Source organism: Sylvia atricapilla, chromosome Z (assembly GCF_009819655.1).
Source record: "Sylvia atricapilla isolate bSylAtr1 chromosome Z, bSylAtr1.pri, whole genome shotgun sequence".
Lineage (NCBI taxonomy): Eukaryota > Metazoa > Chordata > Aves > Passeriformes > Sylviidae > Sylvia > Sylvia atricapilla.
The window spans coordinates 69733879-69751295 of NC_089174.1; the positions used below are offsets into that span (position 1 = coordinate 69733879).

The 17417-nt window shown below is 37.2% G+C and overlaps 1 protein-coding gene across 1 annotated transcript; it reads right to left on the minus strand.

Annotated features, from left to right (window-relative positions):
* Nucleotides 1-248: 248 nt before the first annotated feature.
* PRLR (prolactin receptor) lies at nucleotides 249-16985 on the minus strand. Its single transcript, XM_066339618.1, has 12 exons — nucleotides 16914-16985; nucleotides 15791-15923; nucleotides 12291-12460; nucleotides 11334-11500; nucleotides 10390-10531; nucleotides 8263-8395; nucleotides 6958-7127; nucleotides 5535-5704; nucleotides 4445-4589; nucleotides 3530-3629; nucleotides 2510-2579; nucleotides 249-1878 (listed from the first exon to the last, which is right to left on the minus strand). The coding sequence occupies exons 1-12, from the start codon at nucleotides 16981-16983 to the stop codon at nucleotides 868-870; spliced, it is 2481 nt and encodes an 826-aa protein (XP_066195715.1). The 5' UTR covers nucleotides 16984-16985; the 3' UTR covers nucleotides 249-867.
* Nucleotides 16986-17417: the final 432 nt, after the last annotated feature.

The following is a 17417-nucleotide window of genomic DNA, read 5'->3' on the forward strand; positions in this document are numbered from 1 at the left end:
TTTATGCTTTGTATAGAAATGATAGCTTTACTTGTTACTGCCTCAGCAGAAGAAAAGAGAAAAGTTCCTAGGTAGGTAAATAGCTTTGGGAAATTAAAAAATATTTTTTTGCTCTTTTATTCGTAATAGAAAAATAGCCTTTAAAAATAGATTGTTAAACATATGGGCTTATATTAAAGTAAAATTGTATATTATATACAGTAAGGCAGTTTATATAATATATTTTCTTGCTTTCTTTTTCATTTTGGTTTGTCTGGACTAGGATATGAATGGGATGCAGTTTTCTGTCACATTGAACCAAGGCAAAAATATATTTAGAAGAATTCGTTATTTTACTGCAATTTGTAGAATATATTCTCTTTTTTATATGATTTGTCATGTACCAGAGCTCCTTTTTCTCAAGGACTGAGAAAAAAGATAAAGAAAACTTAATCAAGTGGCAGAATGCATTCAGAAGAAAACACATTTTAGGTAAGAATACTGTTGTGCAATGATTTATCTAATGTAGGAACTGCTTATATTGCTATGGTTTGCTGACTGACCTATAACAATTTTCATATTTGTTGAATCTGTGGTACTTCCTCAGGCTTCATCAACCAACAGAATTTTTGCAGAATAGAATAATTATTTTCCAGTGCATTTTTCATGACAGACAAGATGCATTTCCTCATTTCACTAAGTCAGGAATGTGTGCTAATGATCCAAGATTTATGCCCACAACTATTACCTCAACGCACAGATTATCTTATTACCTGTACAATGCACATAGGAGGCTAGGCTTTTGAAGGCTAGGCTTTTTAAAGAACTGTTTGCTATGTGATTTCGTTTTACTGTGTGTAACTACAAAGTATGTGCTGTACTAAAAGGTTATTTAAAGGAGGGCATAAAGGAAGATGGGTCCATGTAGTCTGATCCACTGGTGTCTCCTCTGGAGTCGCTTTGGGCTGTCGTGCTGTAGCTCGTATTCTTCTCAGCTTGACTTTGCTGAGGGTTCTGAGATGTTTCTGCTACAGGTTCTTGAGATACAGGTGTGTTCGGGGTGCGCTGATCTGGCAATAATACTAAAATGTGACGGTCCACAACTGTTGAGACCTTGGTATATTCTTTGCTGGTTCCTGGAACAGTGCATTTTTTGGTCTTTCCACTATTTTCTTTATGTTTCAGTAATAGCGTTGGCTCCTCATCTTGTCTGACTTTATGAACTTCTACATAGTCCATAAGTTTAGGATTCAGAAAAGGTGACTTGTCATTATGTTGGTTTTGTCTGATCTGCACTGTGGTTTGGTCAGTTCTGGAATACTCCATCTCACTTATCTTTTCCATGTCATCATACACAGTTTCAGCAATAGGACATAGCGACTGATGATTTTCTTCATTACCCACCAAAACTGGTGAAGTGTTCACATTTGTGGTGTTCAGTGTTATCTTGAATGCCTCCACAGTGCTGTGGTAGGCAAACATAGCAGCCTGATTACTGGGTAACTGTGCTGCCAACCATGTGCATGACTTTATATTCTCACTGTTACAAGGGAGTGTTTTCTGTTCTGAAGCTGTACACTGAGTTTCCCAGCTCCCTTTTCCTCCTTTCTTCTTTTTAGCTCTTACATCTTGTGTTTGAAGAGCAGATGGAAGGCCATGGGATTCCCTGCACTTCACAGGGAGGAGAGAAGGGCTATCACAGCTCCCTCGGCCTGAGTCACTGTCTGTTTCCTTGAGTATAATTTTTGTATTTTTACTGGGAGTGTCATGACTTGGCATGAGTTGCTGATCCTCATTGTCCTCTACCTCCAGATATTCTATCAGTAGTTCCTCGCAGTCTGATGTTGGAGGGAAACCATGACAACCAAGAGCACTCAGTAGTTCTTCAGATTTTCCTGTCTGAAGGTATAAGGAAGATGATATAATTTTTCATTGTCAACCTTTGGGATTCTCTGACTAGAACAATTGTGAACAATCTACATATTTGATATACAAACACTTTGATAGTTTTATTGCTAGACCTAAACCTGATTTCTACAGCTGCAGAAAATACTGAAAGAATGTAAGAAAAATTCCTCACAGTTTCCTCAGTGGAGAGACAATCATAAAATTTGTGTTTCTAAGGTGAGAGGAGCAGAGAGCTTTTGGCAGATATGGGTCTCCTGAGTTTAACAAGAAGGAAATGGAGGAGAATTGCAGTGCAGACATCTCCTGCCTCTTCAGCATGGCAAAAGACAATGGAGAGCATCTTCTATAAGAACTATAGGAAGTTCACAGAGGCATTTCCTCATGTCCCAGGAAGCAGGGCAGTCACAAACCCTGTTCTTAAACACCCTCCTGTTACAAGTACAAGGCAAAACTCTAACTCACACGTATCCTCCACGTGCTTAACTGGAAAGTGTTGCTTATTTCCAACAATGATTAATTGAAGCAGCTTTACACTGTAGTGTAGTAATTTTATGTGCTAGTACATGAGTTGAAAAAACCATGAGTCTTCGTAAATTCTTTTGTTGTTAGCTGTGGTACTCACCTCTAGCAGATGTGTATCAATGCCTTTTATCTTTGGTCCTGGAACTGGTGGCAGGATAAAGGCCATCATTCTAAAGCAAACATGGAACAGACATACCAGGTGTAAATACAGACTCCATCTCATTATTTGTTCTCCCATTTCCTCAGAATGTGATGAAGATTTTAAACACTTCTCCCATATCTTATACGCCCCAGTTGGACCTCTGTCTCCTGTCTGCCTCTCAAGCTGGGTAATTCACAAACACAGTTACGGCTCATAAAGTACTCTTAGATGTATTTATAAAAAACACCAGTAGTACAAAAGTCATTAAAAAAAAAAGCAAAGTTAAAAAGCAAAATTACTAATATCCTTTTAATTGTCATCTCTCTCTTAACCTCCTGTTCTCTAATACCATTGTAAATTCATCACTGGCCAAGAAACAGTGAGGCACAGCTCAGGAGGGCTACTGGAGCTGTCTGTGCATCTTTGACTGTCACCTGACTACTGCTGAACAGGATTTATGGTGAATGACATGGCTTTTCCAACCATAGTTTCTATCCCTTTCTTCTACTCAGCCAGTATTTTTTGTAGGACTTGTATTAAAGCAAAAATCTTTGTAACAGCTTTCTCTTTCAAATTTGATTAAATCAGCCAGGATTCTAGGGAATCATTTGGGAAATTGACAGAGGGGCTGGACGAAAGAAAACTTCATAATATAACCTTGTTTACTTAAGGGAATTATGACAAAACCCAAAGACCTGTCTTCTCCAGGAACAGGGATACTCCAAGTAATGTTTGCTGAATATTACATGACCAAGATTAGTCAGATCTAACAGAGAGAGACCAACTGAGAATTTAGCCTGGTTTCCATAAGGAGAAGAAACACTGCTTTTTTAGTTGTAAATAAAGTCAAATACCTATAACTAATAGTTTATAAGATAAGGCAAATGCCATAGGAAATTGAATCTAATATTAGAATTCTATTTTTGAAAAGTTTTCTCTGATCTTGGACTCCATGCAATTATGAAATTGATGGCTTACCTGTACCCTTTCATGATCATTATCCAGCTCATGATTAAACATATAAGAGATGACAGGATACCAACGATTATCCACACAACCATATCTTTTACTCTAAAGTCTAAGAAAAAACAGAATTATTTACGGACAAGCATCTAGCATATGCATAGTCAGCATGCAAAAAAACCTCACAAATTACTTCTATTTTAAAAATTGTCCTAAACTGCCAGATTTATTATCGAATAGAGGCCTTCAGCAGCACAGATGGATCTCGTCAATCTCTGTAATATTGAATAATGGATATAATTTTTATTAATGGTACCACACAGGAAATAAACTGCCTTGGAAAAACCATACAAAAATGCATGAAGAGGAAAATTTTGTCACAGCCAATTATACAGATTGGGTTCAAATCCAGTTGTACCAAAACTGCAGTAATTTCATTATTAAATACATACAATTAATTAAATGCTGGGTGAAGTGACCTGGGATTACACGTTTTTAAGTACTTTTATTGTAATGTAATACTTTTTATACTGAAGTGCTTATTTCATATTGATTCCAGATAAAGAGGAATGAAGAGCAGCTACTGTCTGAAGGCAGTCATTCTTTGTTGTCTGTGTCACAGTTTTAATGCAGTCATCCATGGTCTTTTCATTAAAAACTACCATAAAGAGAACAAATAAGGCAATAGATAGAAAGAAGATGGTTTAAGTAAGCAAAAAATTATTCACCTTCTTAACTCTATCATAAAATAATGAAGGGGAAAGGTAACTGGATATGGGGCAGGATAAGGATTTGGTTACCTTAGCAATGATGTTCTGGTCTGTCCTAGGGAAACTAAGAGATCTGCATGGATGCCACAAACAGCTAACAAAAAATATAACATGAACTTGCATGCAATGACAGTTACTGAAGGGGTGCCTGGCCACTCACCAGTAGGGATCTCAACATACATTTCTGGGCTCCACTCACTCCACAATCCATGGTGGTCTGGTTTGCAGTGAATCTGTACAATGTACCTCTTTCCAGGATTTAAAGTAAACATTTTACATTGTGTTTGCTGTCCAACAAAAAGAGTCTGGAAATAAAATAAAAGCCACAGCTGAGGTTTTGGTAATCAAGATGGGAATATAGAATGAGTCTGGATATTTTTTCCTAATAATTGTTGAGCAGGCATGGAATAATGGTACATTTATTTTATTTCTGTAGTTTATTTTCTGCTTTCTAGCAGGTGGGAGTGAGATCTGGCTCTGGTATACAGTGCAAAGTAAACTGCTGTAAAAACACATAATGAATTTATGGCAAATAGGGGAGGAGCTGTGATAATGGTAGGAACTGCAACGGTGACAGGAAGAGGAGGAGGCAAGAAACGGAAATGGAGAAAAGACAATTCAGAGAGGAAGAGGGAATGTGGAGTGGTAGAAATGCACAGGGTAATAAAAAGTAGGTCTTGCAATGGCCAGAGGGAAGTGCAGTGGGAGGGGGAAGGCAGGAGGAGGTACAAAGGAGGTTTGGAAGTTCTGTAGGCAAGAAGGGGATGCAGTCAAATACCAATAGCTGGAGTCTTTAATTTGCCACTCAGTTGTTTAAGTTGTAGATCCCGGCCATAGAAAATTATTATTATTCTGTGGCCATTAGAATTACCGCCTAATGCTTATTTAAATAAATTTAAATTATTTTATGTAACGTCACTGAGCTTTCTGTTATCTAAGAAGTGCTTGAGGTTAAGAACAAATTGTCACAAAAGAAAACTGACTAAATGAGAATGAACAATTTAAACTACTATGCCAATATGATGAATAAATAATGACCACAGTTAAAAACAAGTACTTTATCACTTGCTATTGTACAGGAGCATCTGAGATACAGTGTTCTCAGCAGGAAATCACAGGTCACACAAGCACTTTTGAAAAATTATTAACTATTTAGAGTGTCTACTTCATTATATTCAGGCATGGGACCTGGCTGGCAAAATCTAGCTAGTCAGAAAACATTATCTAGCAAAATTTTGTGACATCCTTACCTCCCATTCCTCTCCTTCTTCAGGCTTTAGTCGCAATTCATATTCAAGGGTAAGCCATCCAGATCTGACATCAGCTAGTGGGGGTGGAGACCATGTCAGGACCAGATATGGTTTTCTCTTTATTGAGTTTTTTAATTCCAGAGTTATATTCACAGGAGGATCTGGCTGTACTGTTGAAATAAAAGAACTGTCAGTAAGAATCTAAGTAATGTTTTCCTTGCATCTTAGGAGGAAATATGAAATGATGTGAGTGAACAGTTGCCATCTCCATCATGTCTAGTAATTTAGAACTGCTACTGGAATATACAAGTCAAAAGTTTTCAGATAACCTAAGTATGGATTTATGCATTTAAAAATCCCCCTGAATAGTAATGAGTGTGTTGAATTCATGTTGAGAGTTGCCTTAATAATTTATAATCAAAAATATTTTTTCTTGCATAATCATTTATTTTTACTTTTCCCCACAACTATATTTCAAAGTTAACATCTTTAATGTTATTGAAGTTGTGTTCCACTATAATCTTATCAAATCTTGGCATAAATATGTAGGAACAGCGAAAACATAGAGGCAAGCTAATGAAACTTGTCCCCTCCATCGTTTACATTTAGAAAACACAACCGCATGATCCCTACACTCATATGTAGGGATACTTAAAAGTAAACCAAAACCATCATATTAAAGCTTTGTCTGTATATCAAAAACAAACCAAAATGGAGCACAGGTTTCTTCTTCAGTTCAGGCTTGCATTTTGCTCAGTTCAAAGGTAGAGCTTCTGCATATTGTGCATATATTTTACCACTGTCTGATCAAAGATCCATCAGGTCACCACACTGAGGTAAAATATAAAGCCATTTCTTCAGCAGCCCTTTTCCAGCTGCCAGACTCTTGGCACCCAGATCCTGGACAACAAAATGGTTATCAAGGATAATGTTCCGTTCCCCTAGATAAAACCCTAATTACTTGTCAGCAGTCACTCTGTAGAAAAAGTCTGAGAAAGAGATTATCAGTGCACTGCTATAAAAAGCACTAATGCAGCTTCTCTTGGGTCTGGAAACTACTTTTAGGTAATCAGATTTAAGTATTATTAGTTAAAAGATCAAATTGATTTCAGTTGCTTGCACAGTGGAAAAAAGATTTTAGCTGGATGATGTTTCTTAGGGTTTGACTACAAGAAATATGGAAAACCAATAAATGTTCATCTGAATATAATTTTAAAGCTTTTAGCATTTTTGCCGTCTTCTGAAAATAAGATGGTAAAGAGATGATTATTGATTTGTTATTACACTAAGGAATATCTTATTTGTACTAGTTTTTAACTTGGATATAATACTATATAGGAGGACAGCTGGAATTAAAATTCTTGTGTCAAAACCCATGAGTCTAAATTATTTGGTTCCACAAAAACTATTTTTTAACTCTTACCTATGTAAGTCACATCAACATAATGAGGATCAGAGACATTGCTTCCCATTTCGTTAGTTGCCCTCACAGTAATATTGTATATGGTCCAAAAAGACGTGTGTTTTTTATCAAAGTAGCACGAATTGGGGCCTGCAGTTTTGTAATCTGGACATTCATAAACTTTTTCTTCTCTGAAATAAAAGAATCCCAGTGATTAGGTTACACAGACTAAACCACGTGATTTTGGTTACTAATACTTGAGCATTACTTAGGGCTGGATCTGATTTTTCACACCTGGCAATGTGAAGAAAATCAGAAAACTGCTTCCAGATTAATGAGTCACTGGACAATCCCAGAGACTGTACTAAGTATTTTCCCCACAAAACAAAGACACAAAGTTTGAAGAATTTAGGCTGTTGCAGATGCAGCTGTGGACTAGTGCAGCCCAGCTCTTACTTCTCTGAAAGCCACTGTCCACTGAACAGCCCAGAGCCCTTACACATTCCAGAGCCTGAGTAGAAGTGATTGCTGAAGTCTTCTAACCCATCTATTAAAACTTATGTATTTCCAATGCTCATTCCACTCTTACAGGAATTCTGTATGTTATGCTTTCAGAATTTATTTGTTCTTTCATCTCTTGATCAGCATAAAAAAAAAAATCTACTTTGTACCTCTCCTTCACATCCACACTGAAGCTTTCCAAAGTCAGAGAAGGGGTAGGAGAAAAAATTGAGTATATAGTATTTGTTTTCATGCTCTTCCTAGATGCACAACAACAAAAGAGAAAGTTGTGGATGTGGACTTCTTACTCTGCCGTACCTGGCTGGACCAGTATGTGTTTTTTTACACCAAAAATGGTTCACAAGGCCTAAAACATTTATTGACTCTTTCTTTAAAATGAATGTTTAACACTTTATCTGAATTCCAAAGAAAGATTACTATGGAAACCCGGAGACATTTATGCCTATGAATACTAGTGCAAAACAAGCCTTATCAGAAGATAAAAATTTTAGTATCTGGTCATTTTGGAAAGTTTTTTTTCTAGGACTGTATGGTTGAAGAATTTTAGGACTTGTATTGTTTACTAATATGCTGTTGATGACCAATGAAAAGACACAATTCACAGTAATTCACCTGTTGTTATAAAGAGATTGAGATTTAATATTTCAGTCTTAGACATGTTGCTGCTTTAGTGTGATGCCAGAACATGTCACTGGACAAAACCATGGACTATAGAAAATGGCACCTCCCAATATAAGAAACCAATGAGGATTGATTTTCCAGTCCTTCCAACAAAACACTGAATAACTACACAGTGCTTATTACCCCTCTTTGCTGTAAAGCAAAGTGTGGTTGGTCGAGAGTCCTCCACCCAAAGCAGGTTTCCACCAACAAGTAAATGTTTCTTTTTCAGGAGAACGGCACTTTATTATTCGAGGCTTTTCAGGAGGTAGCCGTTCTGTAAGAGATAAAGATATAAACTAATTAGTAAGTTTAATCAATTGAATTCATAAAACAATGTCAAGCAGAGAACAGGAAAATAGGAAAAAAAGAAAAGGTTTTGCTTCATAGTAGTACAGGAAAGGAGGGACCATTCACTGCCTAGAGTAAAAACTTGCGAATTTCACCTAGATTCAGAATTCTCTTTCACTGCAGATGAATTGAAGAATGGTTTTAGTTTTCTGCCTATGGCTTTCTTCTGCCCCAAAATCTCATAAGGAATGTTGAAATTCTGTCATAGCAGGTTCTATAAAATTATTTAAAATACACCCTACTATCTGATCAATTTTCTATAGTGTTCTGGTTTCAGCTGGGATAGAGATAATTTCTTCTCAGTAGCTGGTAGAGTGCTGTGCTTTGGATATACAGTATGAGAATAATTTTCATAATACAGAGTTATTTTGTCACTAAGGCATGTCTATCTGAAACCAATGACTTTTTTGTGTCTGCTGCTCTGTCAGTGAAGAGATACAAAATGGAAGAAAAAGGCTGGGAGCGAGTACAGCCAGGACAGGTGACCACACCAAAGGGACATTCCACTCCATAGAACATCAACTCCAGCATACATCTGGGAGTCACCCGGAAACAGTGCCCATCAGGATTCTGAAATGGGGTCTGGCATTGATCAGCAGTGGGTGAGCAAATTATATTTTCCACAATTGGTGGGGTTTTCTCCACTTTTTTATCATAATCATAATCATCATCTACCACCACTACTACTACTACTACTAGTAGTAGTAGTAGTAGTACATTTAACTTTGTTTTAATTATTGAACTGTTTTTATCACAACCCATAGATTTTACCTTTGATTCTTTCCCTCATTCCACTATGGTGCCATATGAGTGAGCAGCTGTGTGATGGTTTGCTGCCAGCTGGGCATAAACCACTATATACAAAACCAATTTTTTTCTCAAAAGCTGTGTTTTAAGGTTATTTTGTTTGTTTGAAAGGTATGCTGTCATTTTCTTTTGCTTTTAAGTAAAAAAAAAAAAAAAAAAAAGAATGCAAATGTTTGTCTATTTGTTTGTGTTCTTGCCAGTAATTTTCTTCTGAAGTACTCAAATTATACAAAGAAGCAGCTCTCATATTTCACTGTAATGTTGTTATGCTCAGTACTCTGCCTACTTGCATGATTGCTCCTGAGCAAGTTTTTATAGTTGCAAGAACAGCACTTAAGAGCTGGGCAGAGAAAATTGCTTAAATTTTGAATAGACTGATGCTCGTCAAAACCCTGAAGTGATTGAAACTTTTGCAGTAATAAATTTGTGGCAAAAGTATGGTCCTATTACATCAATAATATATATTTTCTACTATGTATAGCAGAGACATTGATTTTCCAAATTTCTAATTGCCTAAGGCAGATCTTAAAATGGGATATTAAAAAAATATTTTCCTATTAACAGTACTTCAGCAACCTTCATGTCAAATAATGAATAATGCAACTAGTAACTGAATAAGAAGTTTTAAGACAACTTGACTAAAGTGTCTGGCAACAAGATATGATGTCATACATATTTAGTGTGTTTACTTAAATCTGGTAAAATACAGATAGTGACTTCCATGTGACATTATTTGTATGTGTCATGCTCTGTTAGACACAGCAATGGTTTCAGTCTAGGCTCTTACACCTTATAGACACTCACAGCTATGTATAAAAATCAATATGGTTTTTAAATAAAGGGACAGGGGCAATACATTATTTAGGCATACCTGTATCAGAAGTGACTTAATAAATACTACCTCACTTATCAATAGACAGTTTTAGCAGAGGATCCTGACTGGATCAACAAGATAAACAAAGGAGTTACACAGAAAATGTGGTAAAATGCACTGAGCACTACGAAGTATCTATGGTAGAGGCCAGGTTTTCAGAACTGGCGTTTAGTCACCTTCACAGCATTGAACGTACTACAATTTAAAAGCAATTTACAGAGCAGCAATCATCCACTCACCTTTAGGGATCTGAATGCTTCTTTCTGAGCTCCACTCGCTCCATTCTCCAAGGTCTAACATGCAACGCACCTGAACAACATACTTCACCCCAGCTTGCAGGCTGGTCACCTCATAGTGTGTCTGCATTCCTACAGGTACTGTCTGGAAAGGAAAATGGACTGGGGAAATAATAAAGAATTGGACTACTTTAACAAATAAACCATAAAGAAATACTGACTTCTGAAAGTCAGGGATTTAAGTTGGGTATTTGTAAGATATTAATTACAAAGAAGCAAAAGTAGTAATTTAGCAGGAAAAAAAAAATCATTGCTGATTCTGCTAGTCAAGAACATATTGAACTGTAGACTTCCTAGTACTCCATCAGACCCACAGTGCAAGGAGAATTACAGGTAGGCCAGCCCACATATAAACCACCCATGGAAATTCTTCTCAGTGGCTTTAAGTGACTTTCTCAGACCCTTCCTATTTCTTCTCAGAACTATTGCAAAATCATAGCATTCTCCACCATCAAAGCATCAACTAGCTACAGAGCACTGAGGACACATGACTATAACTTTAAGAATGATATTTTGTCCTGAAAACTCAACTGTAGCAATACTGAAGCTGATTCTTAGAAATATGGCAACAGGTGGGGAATGTCAATGGCAATGGTTAAATGTGAGAAGGCTATAACAGAGTTTCTGAGGGCTAGGTTGCCTCCAACTGATCATGGTGAAGAGGATGATATCTAGGTTTTGTTGTACATAACATTAGGATGATTATGTAAATATGTTGAACTTCACGGTCTCTACAGACCATGCCAGTATTTTTCTTTCTTTAATCAGATTTGGTTACATTAATTTTTCTATTCCTATACGAACTAACATTTTTATGGAACCAATTAAACTGAGACAAGAGAATTCACTGACTAGAGAATTTATAAAATAAATATATTTTCCCTTACCTCCCACTCTTCCTTTTCCTCAGGCTTTAGTCGTAGCTCATAGTGATATACATGTGAATTAAAGCTGGCATCAGCTAATGGGGGTGGAGACCATTTTGCCCAAAGGTATGACATGTTAGCAAATGTGTTTATTTCTAGAGAGAGGTTCACAGGAGCATCTGGCTGAACTGCATAAATGAATGAAAAGAGTGCCATTTAATTTCATCTCAGAAAAGACACCTCCTTTATGGTTTTGTATGTAATCATATTAATTTCAGATAATTCAGCGCTGCAAAAGAGTATCAAAGAAGCCTTTTATTTTTCCTTTATTCTTAATGAGTTTAACTGGCTCCCGATGTCCAACAATATCATCATATCTTAAACTTTACTCTGAATTTGTCAGTCTAAGGAAATACAAAACAAAATTTCATAAGGCCACTCTAGCAAAATTAAAATGTCAGCTATTTCATAGCTAGAAAAATTAAATATATTATAATTAAAATAGTATATTATGTGTGTGCAGAAAACAGAGTTGAGTCAGTAATATAAAATACTACAAAGAGCCTACATAATGCTGAGGCAGTTATTTTTACCCTTCCAAATTGCAATGCCAGCAGTCAGAAAGATTTTTACATTTGAAATATTAGGTAGCTTAAAATAATTGGAAAATTTTATAATCTACATTGAGTCTAATTAAAATATTTCAGACAACTAGAAACTGAAGCAATTTTTTCAGTTAAGTTAAAATTTTTATATATTCATACATGAAATTCCTACAATCAAGTAGGTACTTAATTTATAATTAAAACACAGTTTTCACATACATTTAACATGCGTATCTTACATTATATGTAAAACACTTCTCAATAGCAAGTTTCACATCATTAGGAAAGAAATCTTTCACCACTAGCTGTTCTGGGATCAAAAACTGCACATATCTTCAACTAGTTTGTTTTCAGTTTCATTCTTTGATTTTACCTATGGAAGTTACATCCACATGCTGAGGATCTGAGCTGTTACTTCCAATCTCATTTGTTGCCATTACAGTGATAATATATGTTGTCCAGGGATTAGTGTGGTTTTTATTGAAGTAGCAGGAATTTGGACCGGATGTTAGGTAGTCTGGACATTCATAGATTTTTTCTTCACTGAAACAAAATGATTTAAAAATTTAGGAAATGAAGCAAAGCAGATAATGTTCTAGTAACAGACTAGGTTCAGCAGAGAAACCTGAAATGTTTGTGTATATAGTATTAAGAAATTATAAAATCACATATATCATTTATATAGATATAAATAAAGACATCTTAATTATTTTATAAATATAAAAATAGATATATAATTTATAATTTTATATTATATATGTCTATAATCCCATCTCTTGGAAACATTTTGGTAAATGTCAAATGCCATTACCATAAATGCTTCAATGATATTTTTTCTGCAGTTGTTTTGATGAATGCTTTCACCTCCTTTTTGAGACATGGGAATAAATCAACAAAAGAATAGAAACAGAAATTTCCAGAGACAGAACCAAGAAATTTTAACAATATTTATGAGCAAGTAAGAGGGAAATGAAAAAAATTTACTTCAATTAGGTAAGTTGCTAAATATCTTTGCATATTACCCCTAGAAATTAACTTACAAGCTTTATGGCAGAGAACTCTTTTATTGATCAGGTTTTTTTCAGCAAGGTCAGAGAATCATTTAGGTTGGAAAAGACCTCTAAGATTGTCAAGTCAAACTTTGACCACCTTGTCAACCAGACCATAGAACCAAATGCCATGTCCAGGTGTTTCTTGAACACCTCCAGGAACAATGACTCCATCACCTCCCTGAGCTGCCCATTCTAATGCTTACCCATCCCTTCAGTGAAGAAATTATTCCTGAGGTCCAACCTGAACCTCCTCTTGTGCAGTTTGAGGCCATTTCCTCTTGTTCTATCACTATGCCGAGAGAAGAGACTGACCCACATATGAGTACAGCCTCCTTTCAGGTGGTTGTAGAGAGTGATAAGGTGCCTCCTGAGCCTCCTCTTCTCCAGGATAAACACCCCCAGCTCCCCCAGCCACTCCTCACTGGACTTGTGCTCCAGCTCTGTTGCTCTTCTTCGGTCATGCTCCAGCACCTCAGTATCTTTCTTCTGGTCAGGGGCCCAGAACTGAACCCAAGATTTGGGTGTGGCCTCATCAGTGCCCAGTACAGGGGGAAATCACTGTCTTGGTCCTGCTGGCCACATTATTGCTGACACAGGCTGGGTGCCATTGGCTTCCTGGCCACCTGGCCACACACTTGCTCATGTTCATCCCCAGGTCCTTCTCTGCTGAGCCACAATCCAGCCACTCTGCCCCAGCCTGCAGCTGCATGGTTGTTGTGACCAAGGACAGGACCTTAGCCTGGTTGCACTTCACACCATTGGCTTCAGCTCATCAATGCAGATCCCTCTGCAGAGCCTTCCTGCACTCCAGCCGATCAACACTCCTGCCCAGCTTGGTGTCATCTGCAAACTGACTTAGAGACCTCTTAAATCTTCTTATCCAGATCATCTGACCACAACACTGAGCCCTTAAGGACACCACAGTGACTGGCTGCAGCTGAAAGTAACTCCATTCACCACCACTCCTAGGCCCAGCCATCCGCCAGTTCTTAACACAGCGAAGAGTGCTCCTGTCCACACTATGGGCTGCCAGTTTTTCCAAGAGAATGCTGTGGAAGATATTATTAAAGGCTTTGCTGAATTTCAGGCAGACTACTTTCACAGTCTCTCCTGACTGGGTCACCTGTTCATGAAAGGAGATCAGGCAGGATCTGCCTTTCCTAAACCCATGGTAGCTGGGCCTGATCCCTTGGTTGTCCTGTATGTGCTGTGTGGTTGCACTCAATGCAATGTGTTCTATTACCTTCCTGATGTCAAATTATTTGCCTTTTAAAATTATCATAATCACAACCATCTAAAAAAAAATAAATTACTCAACAGTAAATTACTTATTGCCTTTATATGGGTCTTTGGCTTCTTCAGAAGAGGGATTTTGTGCTCAGAGCTGGTCTTGGTGATATAGTCACAGCCTACCCCAGGTGTGAAGAACTAACCCAAAGCATCAAGCTTATGTGGTGCAAGAATGAACTTTAATTCCACTATTATGCTCTATTTATCATCAATAATAAGGTTTCTTATTATTTATTCTTACTGTTCCAGGCAGTTTTGTCAGTTTTGTTACAGTTCTTCACACATGAAGAAAAGATGGGAGAAAGGGGGCTGTACCTAAGAGATCTAAGAGACTGAGCCTAGAAAAGCAATTGTGGCCCAGGTCTAGTGCTTGGCAATGCCTGGATTCAGCAGGTTTAATGAAATGGATAAGCACTCCTATCCTTCCCTAAGTAGAACAGCTCTGGGCAGTGACAGATATGAATTAAAATGTTCATTAAACTTTTTGATCAAGACTGAAATATCTGGGTTTTCATAAAATAAAAGTTCTCAAACCATCACTGCGTGTGGTAACTTCATTAAATATTGCATCTTTTTCTGCTCAGTGATATGGAATATTTAATTGTAGCAAGGATATCTGAGGCTTTATCTTACCTATTCTGAATCTCACTGGATTTCTTAAAAAAAATATAGTCTTTGAGCCTCCATGCTTACTTGTCCCTATTCAAAGACTAATTGTTTTCAGGAAGAAAGTACAGTTAAACAAAGATAGGTTAAGAAAAGTTGCCAAACATATACACACTTTATTCCTGAACAGGATGAGGGAGTCAAGAATTTACCAAAATACTAACTTTTGAGATGCAATACTATGTCTGATTTCAGTGCATTTTGGGAACCTTTGACCACAAAACCAATAGCAGAAAAAATGACTGTAGTCCAGATGGGGGTTTTGGTGTGCATGGTAATGGACAAGCTCCTTGACAGGGCCCCAAGGGCCCCACCAGCCCTCACTGCCCCTCCATGCAGTACCTGGGTCCAGGTCTCCAGCTCCACACAGCCCTGCTTTTCCCAGCCACAGCCCTTGAGCCAGCCCCAACCCATGAGCTGATATACCGGATCAGCCTGGCCTCAGTCTGTCCCTGTCCCCAAGGAAGTGACCGATGCCCAGGGCTGGGCTGCACCCCTCCTGTCCTGCTCCATGGCTGGCAGGATGGGACACCTGCTGCCCTGTGGTGCCTCATGCTCTAGTGCTCAGAGCAGACCCTAATCCGCTGAAAGCCATGTGCTTCCCAAAGAGATGGGAAAACATGCCTTTGTTCCCAGCACATCTTCAGACAAGTGGGATTTTTGGCAGATGAGTTTCAGGAGGGACAGGCTGAAGATCTGGGGCTGTTAGTGGTCAGGTCAAGCCATGGATCTTACACAACCCTTGTTGTCTATCTGAGATTAAAATGGATTCATAAAAACAACTTTACAAATTATGTTGTCATTCTCTCAGTCTGTCATAGCCATCACTTGATCACTAACAGAGTACATATGCACCACTTGTTACCTGTCCTTGCTGTAGAACAGGGTATAATTGTTAGGGAGTCCTCCATCTGAGCCAGGCTTCCACCAACATGAAAAGGTTTCCTTTTCTAGAGAACGACATCTTATTATCTGAGGTTTTCCAGGGTACGATTGACCTAGGGAAGTGCAAAAAGCCGACTAGTTAAATTAGAAATGGACAACGCTTTTGGATGCTATTGTTAAAAGATAAGTCAACTAAGCACTCCTCTTTTGAAGACAATAAAATTACGTGAAACTGTTGAATTGGGCAAACAACTTTGCATAGGAAATCAATATTCTCAGAAAAGTAAACACATTTTACCTCTAACTTCCAAAATAGCTAGTAGAATGATTTTGCTTTTTAACATGAGCATTTATTTTTTACCTAAACTCAAAATGGTATATTTATCTCCAAATTAAACTATTATGATTGGAAATAAATATATGACCTTTAGGGTTTGTCCCCATAAACATTAAAATTTTTTAGCTTCAGATAATTTTAAGATTAAATTTCACCTTCAATTTGCAACAAAACTAAGATTCCATTCTTTGTGCATATCTGGGGTAAATTTTAGGTCAGACAATTATAAAAAGAAGGAAATAAATGGGCTAGATGCAATTTTTTGCTTACTGGCAATCCAAATGTATTCATTAGTCATTCAAACATTCCCTGTTAATCTAAATGCATTCAAGAATATTTCATTTTAAGACTACTTCTCATTAACTTATACCAAGAATACAGACCATACATTTACATTCATTTTAAAACAACAAGCATGTGACCTTTTAAGCTAAGCTTATCATTCTTACATTAAAGTTCCACATAATTATCTCAAATAGTTTAACTATTCATACACTAACTCCCAAGAAGGTGACCAGCATAAAGTAAATATAGGGGTGGAGTAAGCGCCTTTCAGTATTGCCGCCAAACCATGCTTAAAATAATAGTATAAAAACAAAAGACAACTCCAGCCATTTTCAAAATTGCCATACCAAACTTCATAAGAAAGTAATTTAAATAGGTACATGCTCCAGTGGAGGTCAAGATAGATTGGGTAAAGCCTCAGACTTTTCTAAAGAAAGTGTGTTAAAAAAAATACAGATGTTTCAGGAAATGTCGTACTTACCAGTCAGACCTACTGTAGTCAGAGCAAACTGCAAAATAATTTGAACTGATGAAATGAATCTCTGTTTCATGATGCCTGTCGCTCCTCAGGAGGAAGTATCAGATCAAGGGCTTACTGAAAAACACGCCATCATGCAACAGTCAGTAACAATGCTCACCTTGTAATACGTATCGCTTGACTTGATCAAAGTCCTTTTTGAATTGCACCTAATTGATTCTTGTTCTCTCTCTAAAAGGTGAGGCAACACCAACAGTTCCACTTTGGAAGCTGAAAACCTGAATCTCAGAGAAGCAGGTAGGTCTTTGAATGATTAGCAGTGCTAGGAATAAAATTTCTTAGCAATAAATCTTGCATATTTCTTTGGCATCTTGGGATACTGGATTCTTATCTTGGAGTTTTAACTTCTAGATTAATCAATTAACCTAAGAAAGCAGCCTTTAGCAACAAAAATATAATTTTATCTCTACTGATGCAAAGAAGATGTCAACATATTTGAACTCTAAA